The sequence below is a fragment of the Heptranchias perlo genome, chromosome 7 (genome assembly GCF_035084215.1).
Source record: "Heptranchias perlo isolate sHepPer1 chromosome 7, sHepPer1.hap1, whole genome shotgun sequence".
Classification (NCBI taxonomy): domain Eukaryota; kingdom Metazoa; phylum Chordata; class Chondrichthyes; order Hexanchiformes; family Hexanchidae; genus Heptranchias; species Heptranchias perlo.
The window spans coordinates 69,933,864-69,952,900 of record NC_090331.1 but is presented as its reverse complement, the minus strand read 5'-3'; the positions used below and the strand labels follow the sequence as shown (position 1 = coordinate 69,952,900).

Sequence of the window (19,037 nt, the reverse complement as noted above, 5' to 3'; positions counted from 1 at the left end):
CTTTATAAGGAATTTGCAATTGATTTCCAGAAAGTTTATATTTATCTCTTTAATCATCCCAGCAATGGGGGTAGAATTGCAACCTTAGCAATTCTACTGCCAAAGATAGTTAAGACTTACCACTCCTTCAGAAAATAGTGTGCATCTGCTGATTAAGCATGGGATTTATTGTGCATTATTGTTGACAAAAAGTCTAATTAATTGAGAGTAAAATTGAAGAGTAGAGTAAGTTAGACTAATTCGTAGCAGGATGAATGACAATGCCGAGAAATTAAAAATGATAGAATTAATGACTACCTCCAATGTAACTTATACAGTCTGAAAAAAACTATGAATAAAATATTTTTAAGCAACACTTGCCCCATAGCTGAACAAGCAAATGTTCCAACAACAAAGATTTGCAACCAATAATTTGTATTTTGTAGTTCTATATAAATTATATGCTTCCGTTACTGTTAAGAGTTTTGATTGAGACTGAGATTTTACCTTGGCCACCATGGAAAGGGCATCCAATGAAAGCCACGTACACCTCTGAACCTCACAGTTTTCATATTTTTGCTGAAGCTCATTACCAAATGTTGAGAGAGTGAATGAAAGAAATAGTGAGCATGTGTTTACTTTATAAATAAACTGAAATGGGTTTAACTCTGAAATCACCATTTTAGAGGGGAAAATACATCAACTGGTGTGGAACATTCAGTGGCAATGTGTAGCTGAGGTGATAGAGTGAAACTTTCACTGGAAATATGGAACACTCCATGGAATGGGTAGCACTAGAAAGGAACTTTCTCAGAAGGAGGAAGGATCAGCAGGTGTAACCTGCTTTGCTCTTATACAATTCCTAGTGAGCAGCTCAAGGGCAAAGACCTGAGAGAGGGCTGCTTCCCTGCATTGGAGAATTGTACGTGCCATATGAGGGGGTGAAAAAAATTGAAAAGCAAGAGTTTAAATGCTTAATATATACTCCTAAATATGGGGGACTGTGTGGCACGGTGCATTAGCCAGCTTTGCTCGCACCTCTCATCTGTTTCATCTGTAGCCTAGACTAATGGGAGGAAAGTCTCCCATCTTTGTTGTTTGTAAAGGTTCGACATGAATTGAGTTTGGGTAGTCTCTGCCCAGTTCCTAGTCGGCGTGGGCTCACAACACAAAACTGTCCCTAGTTGGCACTACTTGGTTATCTTATTTAGAGATGATAAAAAGATGGTTGGTGAGGGAAGTGGCACAGTGCACTTCTGGTGTTGAGGTTGAGGCATATTGTTGAGACAGAATAAATGGAGTTTAAGTTCTGTTACACACAATCTGGGAGTGCTCCTTCACATGGAGAGTACTACACAAATATCAGTTTCCATTTCTGATGATGCCAACATGCCTTGATTGGGAAAGTGCTGCATTTCATAGGGTTAACATTGCTTATTTTGAAGAACACAAAGACTTCACAAAAGAATGAAAGAACTTGCATTTATAGAACGCCTTTCATGACCTTAAGACTTCCCAAAGCACATCACAGCCAATTAAGTATTTTTGAAGTGTCGGCACTGTTGTAATGTAGGGAAATGTGCTAAAAAATTTGTGCACAGCAAAGACCTACAAATAGCAATGAAATAAATGATAAATAATCAGAATTTTAGTGGTGTTGGTTGAGGGATAAAGGTTGGCCAGGACACCAGAAGAATTCTTCTTCGAATAGTGCCATGGGATCTTTTTTATCCACCTAAGAGGGCAGACTGGGCTTTGGTTTAATGTCTCATCCGAAAGACAGCACCTCCAACAGTACAACACTTCCTCAGTACTGCACAGAAGTATCAGCCAAGGTTAGGTGCTCAAGTCTCTGGAGTGGGTCTTGAACCCAAGATCTTCGAATTCAAAAGGTGGGAGTGCTACAACTAAGCTGACACAGAAAAAAAGAAAAAAATCCAAATGTTATTTCTAAACAACCAATGAACTCTTAAGGGATCTTTCACACATAGACAGGTTTGTTCAAGCCATATCTTATCCTGAACAAAGACTTGCAATCCCATCACTTCTATCCTCACCAACCTCCATTGGCTCCCTGTTTCCCTGGATATCAGTTTCAAAATCCTCATCCTCAAATCCTTCCATGGTCTTGATTCAAACCACTTCTGCAATTTTATCCAGCCCTAATTTCAACTTGCAATCTTCATCTTCCAGCTCTGGCTTCCTGCATGTCCCCCCCGCCCCCCTCCTCCTCTGTACCATCAGTAGCAGTGCTTTCAGTTAATACAACTCCTACAATCTGGAATTCTCTCCCTAAATCTTTTCACTTTCCTAACTCTCTCCCCACCATTAAACCCTTCTCACCACATATCTTTGACCATACTTTTGATCACCTCCCCAACTCCTCCCCCTTTTTCTGCTTGGTGCCCACTGCTCCTCCTGTAAACACCATGAGATGTTTTATTATGTGAAGCTTCTGTTGTTGCTTGTTGGTGCAAGTAAAACTGTACCTTCATTCCATCCAAATATACCGCCAGTGCACGAAGAACAACTTGCATTTATATAGCACCTTCAACCCATATTGAAATGGCATAAAGTATTCCACAGAGATGAAAATAATTGGACACTTACAAGAGTTAGAGGAGATATAATTTGGTGAGATTTTTGAAGGAGACAGGTAACAGTATGGATTAGGGTTCCCAACCCTCCTGGAATGACCGGGAGTTTCCCAGAATCAGGGCTACCTCCCCGAGTGCTGCCTCCAGCAGCCCGTGAGATCAGCGATTGAAATTTCCCACCGCAGTGCGACTCTCCACCCAACCCCACCCCCACTCTCCCCGCCCCCAACCCCACCCCCACTCTCCCCGCCCCCAACCCCATCCCCACTCTCCCCACCCCCAACCCCACCCCCACTCTCCCCGCCCCCAACCCCATCCCCACTCTCCCCGCCCCCAACCCCACCCCCACTCTCCCCGCCCCCCAACCCCACCCCCACTCTCCCCGCCCCCAACCCCACCCTGCTCCATGACTATACTGGCTGCTGTTGGAGAAGCCCCCGGCTCAGTGACATCATCAGACCACCGCTGCGGAGAGTTGCGACCAGCAGTCGGGAAGGGGCAAAAGAGTTGGGAATCAGGAGGGCTAGGAAATTGCGGGGGTCGGCATTCGGGGGAGTCTCAGCAATCGCGGCGGGGGGACTCTGAAATCGGGGGTCGCTGAAAGGTGGGGTTAAGGTCTAAGAAATGGGAGGAGGTCTCAGAAATGGGGGAGGAGGTCCCGGAAATGGGGGAGGAGGTCCCGGAAATGGGGGAGGAGGTCCCGGAAATGGGGAGTAGGTTGCGGAAATGGGGGGGGGGGAGGTCCCGGAAATGGGGGAGGAGGTCCCGGAAATGGGGAGTAGGTTGCGGAAATGGTGGGGGGGGAGGTCACGGAACTGGGGGGGAGGTCTCAGAAATGGGAGTGGGGGGCTGAAACGGGGAGGGGCTCGAAAGTGGGAAGAAGAGAGGGTGACTTGGAAATGGGAGTTTGGGGGATGGAGGTTGTGGGATTGGGGGGAAACTGTGGAATGGGAGATCGGGGGAGAGATGGAGACTGGGGAATGGGGGTTTGGGGGAGATGGAGGCTGTGGGATTGGGGAGGAGACTGTGGAATGGGAGATCGGGGGAGAGATGGAGACTGGGGAATGGGGGTTTGGGGGAGATGGAGGCTGTGGGATTGGGGAGGAGACTGTGGAATGGGAGATCAAGGATAGAGATGGAGACTGGGGAATGGGGGTTTGGGGGAGATGCAGGCTGTGGGATTGGTGAGGAGACTGTGGAATGGGAGATCAAGGAGAGAGATGGAGACTGGGGAATGGGGGTTTGGGGGAGATGGAGGCTGTGGGATTGGGGATCAAGGGGAGAGATGGAGACTGGGGAATAGGACCTCGGGGAGTGAGGGAGACTGGGGATGAGGGATTAGAGGATGGGAGGTTGAGGGAGAGAAGTGAACTAGGGGTTGGGGGATTGGGGCTCAAGCTGGGGGGGGAACTTAGAAATGGGTTGGGGCTGGGAGTGAGGACCAGCATTTCCTGCAGAGCCAGGAGCAGCAAGGTGGTGAGTGGGAGTGGCACTGAGAGAGAAGCAGTCAGTAAAGGGATAAATGAAACCTGGCAACCTTACTGTGGGCAAATAGTGAAAGATTATTTTCATTGGTGGGCGAGTGGGGAACTAGGGAACGGAAACCAAGGATTCTCACTGGAAGAAACAAGGGGGAAGGGAGCAGGAAAGTTCTTGAACTAAGGGCTATTAGACCATGGGTTACTTCACCACATGTGGCTATTGAGGTAGAGACTGAAACATCATTTCAAAGGGAAATATATTTGAAAAGGAGGAATATGAAAAGATCTTTGCTGTAATTTCTATAATTCTATGAAAACTTTCCTTTTATTGAGTCTGAGCTCAGGGAGTGGTTTAGAAATGCTGGTGAACTAAGTTTAGGACGATGTGCCCTGTGAGAAGTGCCCCAAACACTGAGCTCATTGCCCTATGTGCGATCTGTTGATTTGGTTCAGGTCGGTCTGTGTCGCCTGGTTTTCATGTGTGAAGTCCAAGTACAGATTAGCTCCCATTGACGTTCCCAGTTCAGTATGGTCACCTTCACATGGAACCAGAGTCCAAGGAGATAGGGAGAGAGATCAGGCCAGTTAAAAGTGGCATTATCTGGGGAGCCTGACCTCACATTGTACAGTGCAGGGGGATTCTGGCTATGGTTTCAGGGTGAATATCAGCGGGTTATAGGATTACTATTAGTTACAGGTACCATATTGGGGCATTACACCTATTACTTACCAGTTACATGTGGACTATCAGTGAGTTATTGTCTTACTATTAGTTGTCAGTGCAATTTCAGTGAGTTACCGTTAGTTATGGGTGGAATCAAAGTTCCTCCCACTTCTGGTTTTCCCTCTGCAAATTGCTCCCCCACCCTCAGTTTCCCCTCTTCCCCCACCCTCGGTTTCACCTGTTCAGGGTGACCTCCTGGTTCTTGATACTTCTCGCACAACAGCTGCTGGAGCAAAACTACGAAAAAAAATGCTCAACTGTAGGGAACCCGACCTTTACAAGGTAATAACATATGTAGAAGTCACATGATCAAATGTCATGTGATCAGGCATCGCATGGTCCGATGTCACGTGGTGAGAATGTCATGTGATCAAACCTCCAGGAATGTCTCCAACCAGAATTGGCAACCCTAGTATGGAGGAATTTAGTGTCAGGCTGAAGAATGAACTATGGGTAGAGCAGTGAGATTAATAGTTCTTGGCATAAAGATCTGTTACCTTGTAGAGCTTTGCAGTACATTACAGAAACACTGTCCCATTCTCATAGGAATGACAAACAGCTTTGTTTTCCTTCATTTACTGCTGGCAGCACATACCATTTCAATCTAAAAGCCTGCTGATGACACCAGCAGACAAATAAGACAGTATCTACTGTACCAGTTGACAGCTACTCCACCTCAGGATGTTGCTGATACTCAATATGTCACAATACTGTGGATCAGATCTGTTACCAGCAGCCGCTGTTTATATTTGTAATGGTCTAGCTTCAGAGTTAAAACAAAACTCACAAAAATCTTTACCAATTTCTTATTATATTGTTTTCAAGTACTGCAACTGCACAAGGTAAATGAAGGAACTGCCTTATGCCACAATGAGTGATGATATCTTAGCACTCACGTTAAAGGAAAAAATATTCAGTCTTTGTTCTATTCATCTATGTGACGCACATTCATTAAAAACAAGAACATTTACTTTGCGATGTTTACAATGGTAATGGCCTTCAGTCAGGGCATTTTTTCATTCTCTATTACCATTTTGCCTAAAGATGGTTATAATATGAGTGCCCCCACTAGCAGTACAGCCACAGTCTGACCAACAAGTTAGCAAGATGATTAAGCCTGTTTATCACTATTAACAGTGTACGTTTTCTGATAGTGCTGGGACTGTAGTGTAGAAAGCTTAATTCTCACTGGGTTCTTGCCAGGCCGAGTTCACAGTCAGCCCGAATTTATTATGCATGGTGAGCTCCAGGGCTGTATTGCACTTGGTATTGGGAGCTTACTAAAGGAAGTGGAGGTGAGAAATTATTCATCAGCAGGCCTTAAAGACCTGAAACTGAAATTTCGAAGAGGTGGAGGCAATTAGAGGTAAATGGCCACATACATGGGAGCAAAAAAAAAATTAGTCACAGCCTATATAAAGACAAAAATATTTTAAATGTATTTTTCAGCTGTTCCAAAGGTGGTATAGGGCAAAAAAAAGTTGGTGTCAAAAAACTAGCGGTGGTCAAAGCAAATGTGGAGGGAGGAAACAGAGACTATTGGCAATTGATGGAATGGTACAGTACCCCAACCCCCCCCCCCCCCACCCCCCCCCACACACATTTGATGGATAGTGGAATGGAGGTCTTGCTGTATGAGGTGGGTGTGAGGAGGGTTGCCATGTTTAGTGCTCTGGGCCACCCTCCCTTGAGAAGAGCAGTGCAGCATCTGGCAGGAGGTGGTGGTCAGGTTCAGCAGTACCTAAACAGTACAGGGACAGATGCAGTAAATGGTGGCAAAACCTTAATAAAGCTGCCAAAGTAATATACCGAACAGTACTATTTACCGAGTAAGGGCCCAAGTATCCATGACAGAAAACATTACCAGGCAACCTGTTGCCCATTTACTACTGCCCTATGTCAAGCCCTCACACAATCCTGTCGATCTTTCATTGCTAACTATGCTTACCAATACTTCAGCAGAGCACAAATTTAAGCTACAATTTACAACTGAAAGTCTTGACACACTCAAAGCTTCAAAGTGCTGTAACACAATCTAGCTGTATGATGAATGGTCACTACCGACGCATAGGGTGGGCTCATCTGTAACTGTATGTCCTCCCTCAACTTGTGACACCTGAAAACTACCTTCTTGTTTGGAAGGACAAGAACATCAATGACATGGGAGCATCATCCCCTCCAAATACCCCTTCAAGTCACACACCATTCTGACGAACATATATCAGTGTTTCTTCATCATTTCTGTGTCAATATCCTGGAACTCTCAAACATGGTGGGAGCAGCATCATCACAAGGACTGCTGCAGTTCAAGGAGAAGGCCCACTGCCACCTTTTCAGGGCAACTAGGGATGGGCAATAAATGCAGCCTCGCCAACATCTCAGGAACAAATTTTAAAAAAGTAACAAGATGCCACAGAATGAAAGTGAACATGCATGAACTAGAGGAGGGCTCAGAATTTTCAAGCCTTACTTTACCTTTAAGGAGGTCACCTTAGACCTTCTTGTATGTAAGAGGATGGAGAAAGTAGCCCAACATTTAGCCACAGACTTCCCCTGCTCAGGACAAATTCCATCCGATTCATATGTTTGGTTTCCATTCTGAATCACTCCCAAAGGCAAATTCGGAATCACACAAACACCACAAATTGGCCCAGAAATTGTTTCGCGACTCCTAAGGTCCCAATGTGGTGAGCAGGAAGTAAGCACACATTTCTGTCTGGAAATGCGCCGCCTGCCATACTGTGTAAGGACAAACAAGAGATATCCTTTACACATGCTTGAAGCAGGCGTTAGAACCTTTGCAGATGCAAATAAGTGGCCTAGTGCCTGTTTGAGGCCCACTTCTGTAAGATTGGTTTGCCCCGAGGCAGCCCACGCCAGCCGATTCTCGACCCCTGAACGAGGCCCCCATCCCGATATCCGAATCAGGCCCTGATCTCCGAATCAGGCGCCGATCCCCAACCCAGGCTTCCATCCCAATCCCCGACCCCCAACCCAATCCTTGACCCAGACCCAGATCCCTGACAACACTTACCTGCAGGCCGCTGTGACGTTAGCAGGGGCCCAAACTCAGGACTCCTCTTCACTGCTGGCTCTTGATATTTCGCCATAGAAAGGAGGCCTGAGGTCCAGTAACTGGAGAGAATCGGGCCTTACCATTCAAGTGTGGGAGGCGCAAACTTCCTCCCCCCGCCCCCCGCCACACCTGGGCGGCCAAAACTGTTCACGGCCCAATTTCTAGGCCACAGTATCTGACATTGCAAGTTCTGTTTCAAGGTGGGTTTTATGAACATATAAAAAGAAAGGTGAGAAAAGATCATCATGCCCGTCAGTTATCACCCTATCCATTAGACAGTGCAACCCCATGCATCAGTCTCCCAAATGCTAGGAATGCTAATTCCTGGGGGAGGCAAAAGAGGAGAGAAACAAGCATATATGGGACATCAGCCAGTCAAAGTGAGCAATACACATGGAGCTGGAGAAACACCAGGAGGTCTGGAGTCTTTTCCTACAGGCCAGCCTCCCTCCCACCCAAAGCTCCCATAACCAAACCAGCCCCAGGACAAACTGCTCAGTAGACAATCTCCACAATGTACAATTCTGACAAGGACATGCTACGACTGTAACCTATTACAGCACATCATTGCTCCCCAACCCACTACAAGGCCATGACGCCCCCTAACCAAGGATGATCTCATCCCCATCTCTGAGCACCCCACACCCTGTAGAACGATGTATTACCTTCATTGCATTTACCTGCAAGCTTTGTACTCTGTATGAAATAATGCCCTAAAAGAATTTAAACTCTTGTATAAATTGTTAAAAAATTGTTCAAATGCCATTTCAGTCTGTTTAAACACCCGGCACAGTGTGACATTTGTGGTTTCTGACAAATTATCACATGACCGGTCTTTTTATAATGGTGAAGGAGGGATGAGGATGATAATTTCAGAGCTGATTAAGGGAAATTAAACTGAGAAACAAATCAGTGACTTTGGTTTATTTCTCAGTGTTCTGACAGAAGATTAGATTAAAAGGATGTTCAACATTAGAGGGAGGAAAAACTGACACTGGTTGCCTCTCATAACCTACTGCTAACATAGAATATAGCACTATTAATGGCATTGAGTGACTAACATGACCCAGGTTGTCATGTCCTATGCCCTGGCTGAATACCACTCTTGTTGGCACATGAGATTGCAGCACTGATGGTAAGCATGCACAAGTCTGCAGTCTAGAGCCTCCTAGTCTAGCGTGTTTGATGATTTATGTTGTCCCTTTGAACCTTAAATAAATCACGAGGGTGAGTTTCCTCAGGGCTTCACCCGCTGCACCGCTGTAACTTTGGCAAAAACTCCGTTACATGCACAAACGGGGTTTCCATCAAAATTAAGGCAGTGGGATGGAAGAAGCCCCAAGGAAATTAACCCCTAATATGTCCCATTTACCTCCACCTGTGGAATCATTTATGTAGCTTTACACTGCCTCAGGCCTCAGGCCATGTCCTTCCGCTTCAAAAGCAGCTGTTCTAGTAATATTACAGTATAGAAAACAGAGCCCGTCTGCATTAGAACAGCTGCCAACTTCCTTTGCAACATATTGTACTTCAAATGCTGAGTCGTTGAGTTTATTCAAGGCTGAGATAGATAGATTTTTGGACTGTAGGGAAATCAAGGGATATGGGGATCGGGTGGGAAAGTGGATTTGAGGTCGAAGATCAGCCATGATTTGATTGAATGACGGAGCAGGCTCGAGCGGCCGTATGGCCTACTCCTGCTCCTATTTCTTATTTCTTATAAACCAGATGTTCCGACATAAGTTTCAAACTCTTCCACGTATATCTACAGTAAAAAGTTGTCTTTTGACGAACAAGTTCAAGAATATTGTCTGACTGTCAGCTGGAGACTCTGGGTTGGAAAGAAAAGCAGCAACTAACTAACTCAGCTTGCAGAAATGTGTCCACTGCCAGACGGACAGTCAAAAGGCAGCAATGACTCTGGCCATGGAACAGTCTGTGATCCAGTCCCAAGCCATCCCTTCCTCTCATCCTAAAGGTGAAGCATGTTTAGTGAGTGGAGGAAAATGAACATCCTGGTAATCATGTGCCCTTTCTCCCTCATGTGGTTGTGTTTCTCCTCATAAAGCATATATATCGAATCTTTCATAAACACATTATTTTGAGGCCATAATGTTCTTCTACATCATACTAAGAATGGAACAATGCTATAATCTGTCAAAATAATACAAGGTCTAAAACTCCCAATTCACAGGGAGAACAAGGCTAGCAGCGAAAGGAAAAGGGCAGAGACACAGTGCCTAAGAAAACATTATTATGCCTTGTGCTTAAGTGTCTGAGCACTCTGAAAATTACAGCGAAGAGGTTGATGTCACCACAAATTAGAATATGGTGCACAGCCTGGGAAGAGTAGGCCACAGAAGACTCCTTGTCCACCATTACTGTTTTACTGCCTTGGACCAACAGGAAGTTTGATGCAGTCAGTCTGAAGGGTAAGAGACTCTGGCCTGGGAATCTGAAAACCATTACTTACACCATTGGCAAATAAAAACCTGACAATTTTACTGAGAAATGTGCTGGTGATGTTCAGGGCCACAGATCTGGAGTTATATACAGTATACAGTATGCATATTCTATTAATTTAAAAGCCGATGTTAGAAGGAAGGTTTTTGACAGTGCAAAAAGTGATTTGAACACATCAGTGTTTTTGACTGTTTTGCAAACTGATGCTTTGTACCTGCCTTTTTCCCACATCACCTATTTAAGGGCAGCTTTCTCCAGCGTGATGTCAGTCTGCAGCAGTTAAATTTATCCACCATTTTGTTTCATTAGCTCTTCTTCTTGTTTAATCAAATAGCCTGTCAATTGCATAATATCCTTTAATCTCAGCACTAGGGTGTTAAATGGAACAAAAGCAAAATGCTGCTGGAAATCTGAAAAAAAAACAGAAAATGCTGGAAACACTCAGTAAGTCAGGCAGTGACGAAAGATCTTCGACCTGAAACATTAACTCTGTTTCTTTCTCCACAGATGCTGCCTGACTTGCTGAGTATTTCCAACATTTTCTGTTTTTATTGATGTTACAAGGAACATACTGTTCTTGTACTTTTGTTTCAAGTAACATCCATTAAGATTGTTTTAGACTACAGAGTTGCCTTGAGCTCACTGCCAGCAGGACCAACAGTCCAAAGTTATATCACCTGCCCCACTTCACTCTTTGGCCAGATAGAAACAGAGTTTGGCCTGCACATTGTAGAGTTCCACTCACCAGAATCCAAACGCCAGTTAAATTGTAATGTTAGCAGAAAGCCGATTGTCTCTCAACACTGAAAGGATTAAAAATTAATTTTGAGAACCCACTGCCTGGGAACTTTTAAACTCCATTACATACCTGTTGCAGTTATAATGCAGCCAGTGTGAGCTGATCTCACATCACTTGCCCAAATGTGATTCAGATAACTTGGCACCTGAATTATATGAAAAAGCTGCTTAAATATGGAACCAAAACTACTCTACATCAGCACAAAGTGTCTCAAATAAAAGTTAGCATGTCTCAAAGGTGTCAAAGATGCTACCAATTTTTTTTCATTCAAAAGAACTAGTTAAAGAGCATGGGAGTAAAGTCCTGCCAAGTGATGTACAACACACTCATGTCACGTAGACCGTGTGCCATGATGTTGGGATCAAATGTCCGTGAACTACAATGGCCATCGAACAGTTAACTGCAGAAAGGATCCCCGGTGTTTCCTGATTTTGGTTTCAAATTGAGGAGAGTTAAAGTCATAATACTGAGTTCTGTATGGGGCGGAGGGTGGCAGAATTCTCAAACAGTGGCCCATTTTAGACACCAATATTTCTGTCATTTTCATAGTGCTCTTAATTGCCTGATTTTTATTATAATCATCAAGATATTTTTTTCAGGGTCTGTTTGCTATCTGTGATTGAACTCACTAACCCCATGGGGAGAAGAATTTTTTATGTTAGGGCCAGAAAGCTGAAAAACAGATTTCAGAATAAGTTTGCAGCACAAATTACATTTCTTAAAAAGAGAAGGGGAAGTATTTTCAATATAACTGGCCACCCATGGGGCTAATAACCCATGCAACGATTTACCGCAACAGAATCTGCAAGCAAGGCATAATGGAAGAGCAACACATAATTAGGGTCCAGCTCAGCATTTCGGTGAAGGTTACCATTGCCCTCAATTTTCATATCACACCTACAGGGAGTTATCACAAGACAGTCAGCTGTTTTTCTATGCACTGCTCCATTAAAGACACAACCAATGGCCTGTTTTTCTGTACACTTGCTTGCATACACTTCATCAACAGCAAAGGCAGGTATTTTTTTCCCAAATTGGTAGCGTCCCCAAGGCAGAAGGCACCATTCATACTATGCACGTAGCCATTTGTGCACCTACCAGCAATTCTATGACATGCCTAAATAGGAAGGGCTATTATTCCATCAATATGGAACTGGTAACTTCTGCCAGCAATCTATCCACATTAATGCATGCTTCCCAAGGGGGGAGGGGACAGATGAGACACAGCTCTTTGAAGAAGGATGGATGGATGGATAGCTAACTCCTCAGAGATAAATGCTACATGGTGCAACAGTGGCTAACACCTTTGTAAAACCCCATGACCAAACAAAGAACAGATACAGATACAAGATACAAGACACATGGGTGAACCAGTGCCCTCATGGATCAGACATTTAGGGTGCCAAAGAGTGCTTCAGATGCTTATATTGGGGGAGGGGGACAAGGTGAGGAGAGGGAGAGTAGCCATACAGTGTGTTCTGAATTCTAGCAATATATCTGTGACCATATCCTACAGCATGCAGAAAAGACTACCATGAACTTGGGTGCTATGGCAGAGCAGGAGGAAGATGCACACAGTAGTCGTAAACTGGAGACAAGCCACTGCAGCAGGGAGACTAATGCATGGGGTCCCATTGCCTGGTTGTTCCAGTCCAATTAGTCACTATTATTTTCCATTCAATATACTTACACTCTCAGGACTGCTATTTACTTTAGCTGTTTCGCTTTTTTTCTCTAAAAACTGCATATATGGTTTACTTTACTTTTAGATTAGTGCTTTTTCTTTTGCAAAATAAAAAAGAAAACTGCAAGACACATTAAAAGTGAATTAATTTTATTTAGTGTTTGAGCACACCTGGTGTTCCTATACATATATTCAATGTGTTTGTTGTTTTTATTCCTTGTAAGCTGCAAATGTCTATATAAACCTTGAGTATGTGCCCTACTCCTAAGTGCCTAACTAGTTAGATGTATCAATGTGGGCAACTGGTAAACTGTGTGGGACTCAGAAGACCACCTAACTGTATCTGCAACTAACCCTAATGGACCAGTGCCAAGAGTTTCCTTTCCAGGAGTCACTGAGGGCTCATTGCATTCAGAGGTTACCTGTAGTCACTTGTGCAGGGTTATGTGATGGCACAATATTCAATAAATATTACTTTACTTCAATCATACACTGCTCAGTTTTATGTGTGAAATATCACCATGCTATACTTTCATTGAGACAGCTTTCATTCCTTCCTGTAACCAGTTGAAGCTACCAATAAGGTAAATGAAACTCCACCATTATTTCAGGGAAATGTTCTGAGCAATTGGTTTTAGTTCTGTCAAATCTCTCTTTCCTCATTAGTGAAACATCTCTGCTGGACTCTCTGTTGGCATTTTTAGTCAATAGATCTGTCTGGAAATGCATTAGAAAAAAAGTCAACAATTTGAGTTTAGATTTGTTGCCTATCAGAAAAACGTTTAATTTGTCATTAAAGTCTCTCATGATAAATAACGGTGTGCTGCAGTAGTCAATTCTTTGACCTCTGGGACCTTTATCTGAGTCTAAGCCAGGCAGATGGGCAAAAGTCTCCTCACTGATGCCTGAAGAACAGTGAGGTGACATGGTTTAGGTAATTGCATTCCGGTTCCCAGTGTATGTGAGTGATATGTCAAACTGCCATCAGAGTTTGTACACTTGATGTTAATTCAGCAATATCCCTCAGCTAGGGCACGAGGTTAGGTTGTTCCAAAATAACTTAGCTTTGCCGAGGTGAAATGTCCATATTTTGTGAGGGAAATGTAAAGAAAGTGCCATTGATCCTACCTCTGAGTGCAGCACAAATATACAGATCAAAGTCGTAATTCTATGTTTCATTTAATTTTGATCCATATAAATTTGGGATTTTACAACATTCGTTGACCAACTACATTCTAATGTTCAAGTAACTGTTTGACTCTTTTGGGAGGCTATGGGGGTAGTTTAACACATTACTCAATCCAAGTGTAGGTTTGATTTATTACTACTGTAAAGCCAATATCAAAAGCAAGTGGCCACTTAACAAAAAGTGTGGATTTTAGCTATTATTTTTGAGAAAGCTGTGTTATTGAATTAAGAAACTTCTTTTTAGTTTTATAATTTTCCCCAATTCTTTTGCCAACTTGGACTCATGCATCCAGAATTTCCTCCTAGATCGAGGATAGAGAAATAATCCAGTGGGTAAATATTAGCACAGGCACTCTGAATGTCTGCCCTCTGTGACCACCAGGAAGCACACTTGAGCAATGTGGGAAATACCTTCCTCAGTCTCTGGACCAGCTAAGGCTGGAACGTTGGCCCCTACAGCAACCACAAGTCCTAGTATCAGTCAAAACTGGAATTCAAACTCAGGTCACCTAACTAGGCTCGAGAAATTGAAGTTTGTTCAGACTTGTTTTCAATTTTTAGAAATCAAGGGGTTGAGTTTCCACTTCTTTCCGTTAGTTATATCAACGTAATCTCGGCCGAACCAACGCAAAAGATCGGGGAATTCTAAACGAAAGTGAGTTACACCCAAAATGGCTTACTCGTGTGTTTTCCACGATCTTTTAAGCTGATTCAAGATTCAATTTGCCTAAATCAGGTCCCGCCCACAAAACTGGCCACGCCACCAGGCCGAAATTACGAGGTTCTACTGATTGTGCTGGTTCGGGAAGGCTCTTCAAATTGTGCTCATTTTCTTAGGCGCACAGGCACTAGTGAGCGTGTTTGAAAAGTTTTTAGATATCAAAAAATATTTAATTTACTAAGAAACTGACTAGTGTACACCAATGAAACAATTAAATGCTTCAGTATATTTTTTAAGTCATTTTCAATGATTTTAAATCAAGTTACTCACAGGTGGAGGACTGGACACCCTCATTCAAAATGCTTATTTTTTGCTGATAAACCCATATTCAGCTGTCTTAATAAAACTTGCAGCAGGTTATCACTCTTACATACACCAATGGATACATTTCAACGGAAAGAAAATAAATAAATGACTACGTTCTATTACGCTGCCCCATTGCATTGGTTCATGGAAGAATCTCCGTTTGCAATTATGCGAATGAATTTTAGCGCAAACTTGAAGCCTAAGCAGCGCAATTTCAAACGCATTTTGGGCGCAATTTCCTGATTGCGCCCAAAGTGGAAACTTTACCTCCCAATGTCTGATTCAAGCAATCAAACTGCAGAAAAATGTTTCTGCTGCAGTGATGATCGGTTCTCAAACAATGTCAAGTACCTTAGTCACAAAACGAGCTCCTAGAGGCAAATATATTAAAACAGTCCCATCTTTCATTTTATTAGGTGACTGGCTGGCTCTATTGTCAGGCAATATGTCAGTGTCCAATTACAATGTCAACTGCCTAGTTCATACTTGGACGTGTGGCTGTTAGTTCTTACGCCACTCCTAATTGAGATGAGTGATCCACAGTTATAACTATCAGGTTGCCCCAGTGTCTGTCCATGAAGGTGACTACAAGCCCAGGTTTAGTTTTTAGAGATCGACTTCTATATTCAACTTCAGTTTCAGAATCAATGGAACCTAATGTGGTCCAAAGGCAAGTCTGTGGCCGAACTTTGGGAATCCTATTGATCAGGCTTCTGAGAAACCAAAGTACACACCGTCAAAAACATGACAACATTTTGCCTTTCAAATCCAAACTAAAAGACGCAAACTCTCATTCCTGTTATTTACCTGGACAATTCCCACACTCTGCCAGTAGTTGTATTGCTGTCAAAAAACTGAGAAATATTTAGCCCATGTATTTTCTCACTCGATTCACGTAAACTTTGTCAAACACACACCAGTTGTGTACATGCTAGTACTAGACGATTCTATACAAAAAATCCTTTAGTTATTCTGAATGTATTTTATATTGGTTTGATCAATAAACGATTCGCAAGCATCAGGGGACAATATTTCAAATAATTTAACCCTCGATTTGATTTCCAATTAAATTGAATTTTACATCGCATGTGATCCCGATTGAAAAGTCACACATTACTCACAACACAGAGGCTGAGCACGTGTGCTGGTTATCTTTATCCTACACGTCTACTAAATCAGTGTCGCATTTCTGATTTCATTGCTTTATGATCTTAAAGGGAGAGTAATAAACCGATCAAGTAATTGAGTAACTGGGATATAAAGCGGATAACTGTTAGCACCGGCGCCTTAAAAGTGTTAAAAGTTCTTGAATGTCTTCGACTCCACGCTCAATGGTCTACTGCTAGCGACACCAGGTGTTGTTTTGAGCTTTCATCATCTGTGTTCTGTATCAGTAATATCCAGCCTTTCCCCACAGTAAGCATCCATCATTCATGGCAATGGCTGCAGCAGACTGTGGAATACTTACAACCTTACTCATCATATTTCTAAGAGGACTCGCTTTCCACTGTCTTTGATTAATTGTGTCAGATGCGAGATATCTCTCTGAAGGGGAGTCGACTCTAAGGATTTCTTGTGCACTTTAGAAAAACATCTTATCTCGTATTCACAAGTACTCCGGGTCCTTAGTGAACTGCACACCAGAATATCTAAGAGGATGCCAAAGAGCGAGCCGTTTTCAAATGCTTCATTAACCGATGTTGATTTTAGTTTGTTTAGTAGGGTTCATTAAACAGATATTTACAACTATCTGAAGCCCATATCTTGCACTCGGATCGCCATGTTCACAAAGCATCTAACGTTTCCAGTACTTGCACTGACAACATTTAAATAGAGTAATCGCAAAGGAGACCATATTTTACTGACTCTGAATACAGAATGTAACTTATCAACTACAAACTGTCGTTATTTTTAAAAAACTATTTGGCTGTATTTTTGATCAGAATTGAAGTGGCCGAAAGGACTAGCGTTAATCAGCAATTCTACCTTCCCTTGTTTTCTGTTCGATATGTTGAGGGCAAAGCAGCTAGTAAAAGGCTAGTACTTGCTGTTTGCGTTTGCGGTTTGTTTCGGAATAACCCCATTGACTCTGACCATGGTGCTGAAACTGGAAGACCAGGGACAGCGATCCCAAGGGAAAATCTAACACTGGGGGTTGTAATTAACAGTTAAATTATTAAACAAGATTAAGAGAGGGAAATCGGCTGAGCGATTCCCCACGAGCCCCAGTTCTCAGTCAAGCAGTCCCATTGTTGGCTGTCGGAGGAAGTCGAGTTCGGTCGCTCAGCGAGATTCTGGAGGTCTGAAGACTCCAGTGTACAAGTCCTGCCTTATTATAACGGGTCGTAATACAGCACTGTCACAGCTGGTCAATAACCATATCACAAAAAGTCGTTACCAACACCGTTTCTTTTTCAGTAGCAGGCGGTGCAGTGCATCAGAACATTATAATTACCATGCCAGACACCCCCAGTGTCTTTTGGATATGGGGAACGTCTATATTAATGTTACGATTTTACAAACTCGGAGTGAAAGTGAGCTACTACAACTAGACACCACTTGTGCTTTAGAGTCTGCTCCAGCTGTTTCTGTCGAGGCTGCAGGGATGGGAAATAAAGTTTTGCGCTTAACATAAAAATCCTATTCCTAGGATAAGTTTTGATTACACATTCGTCTTCTAAAACTGCGATAGAAAATATCCGTTCCTTCACCTCCCCCGCTTTATACACAAAAACATTATTCACGACATACATCAATACAGTTCAAACACTTACGTGTTCCGTCGAATCGTGTTGCAATTGTATCCAAAAAGGTGTTCTGAGGCGCAAGCAATCCTTTCATGACAGGCATCTTTTCTGGTGCTGACAATAACGGCCGTAGCCATTAAAAACGATTAAACAGTAGGGGAAATATAATATATATGTAAGAACATACACATATATATATATCAAGGAGTCAGCCCCAGGCACCCGATCGCTTGTGTTGACTTGCACACTTTGGCCAAGCAGAAGTGATCATTGCTTCTTTAGCCGAATTTACGCAACAAAGCCGAAAAGTTGATCACAAGTTAAGTCAGCGGCTTACTCGAGCCCCTTTGTATTGCTCGTTGAGCCAGGGACTCGAGGTGTGACCGTGTGATGCTGCGGTCTGGGGAGTGTTCTCTTCTCTTCTGGTAGCCTGAGCAGAGAGAAAGTGCTTCCAACGCGCTTGCTTTGTCCAAGCAGATGCCGTGTCACATGAGTAGCAGGGGCTCAGGATGATGGGGAGGATTCTCGGGGCAGCAGCCGTTCCCAGGTAACACTAATACACAGGGACAGCCACTTCAGCAGGACAAGCCTTTGGTACCTGATCTCACGGGAGCTATTATCAGTCCCAGATGTCATTTTATGTGCTAATCATTTCAAAAGACAATGATATTTCTCATTATGCTTCATTGCCTTCTGTGTAGATAATCCATTTCAGTTTTTGAATGTGATAAATATTTATAAACCCATATATTGGCTGGATTGTGTGGACGTTTTGACATTGGAATCCAATGAAATAAAACACACTCGACTACCTCAGTATCGGAGAGCAGCATCTGATTCGCAATTATATTTCTACCTACAGCTTTCTATGAATTACTTCATTCTCACGACATGATAGCGTGAGCATTCTGAACGCAGATTTGCTAAATTAATTAATTACACGGCGCTTGAAATAAGAGTAGCAGGATCCCATTTCATCTTAAAGTGACTGCACGTTACTACGTTTTAAATATCTATAACAACAATAACTTGCATTTATATAGCGCCTTTAACGTAGTTTCTTCTCATTTACTCTATCAAAACCCTTCATGATTTTGAAAACCTCTATTAAATCTCCCCTTAACCTTCTCTGCTCCAAGGAGAACAACCCCAGCTTCTCCAGTCTCTCCACATAACTAACGTCCGGCATCCCTGGTACCATTCAAGTAAATCTCCTCTGCACCCTTTCTAAGGCTTGATATCCTTCCTAAAGTGCGGTGCCCAGAATTGGAC

The 19,037-nt window shown here is 43.1% G+C and overlaps 1 protein-coding gene across 1 annotated transcript in view; it reads right to left on the bottom strand.

The window, feature by feature from the left end:
• Positions 1-17,868, bottom strand: part of kcnh3 (potassium voltage-gated channel, subfamily H (eag-related), member 3) — a 617,557-nt gene extending 599,689 nt beyond the window's left edge. The window contains exon 1 of the mRNA XM_067987818.1: positions 17,793-17,868. Within this exon, the coding sequence (XP_067843919.1) occupies positions 17,793-17,868 (76 nt within the window). The remainder of the gene's footprint in view (positions 1-17,792) is intronic.
• Positions 17,869-19,037: the final 1,169 nt, after the last annotated feature.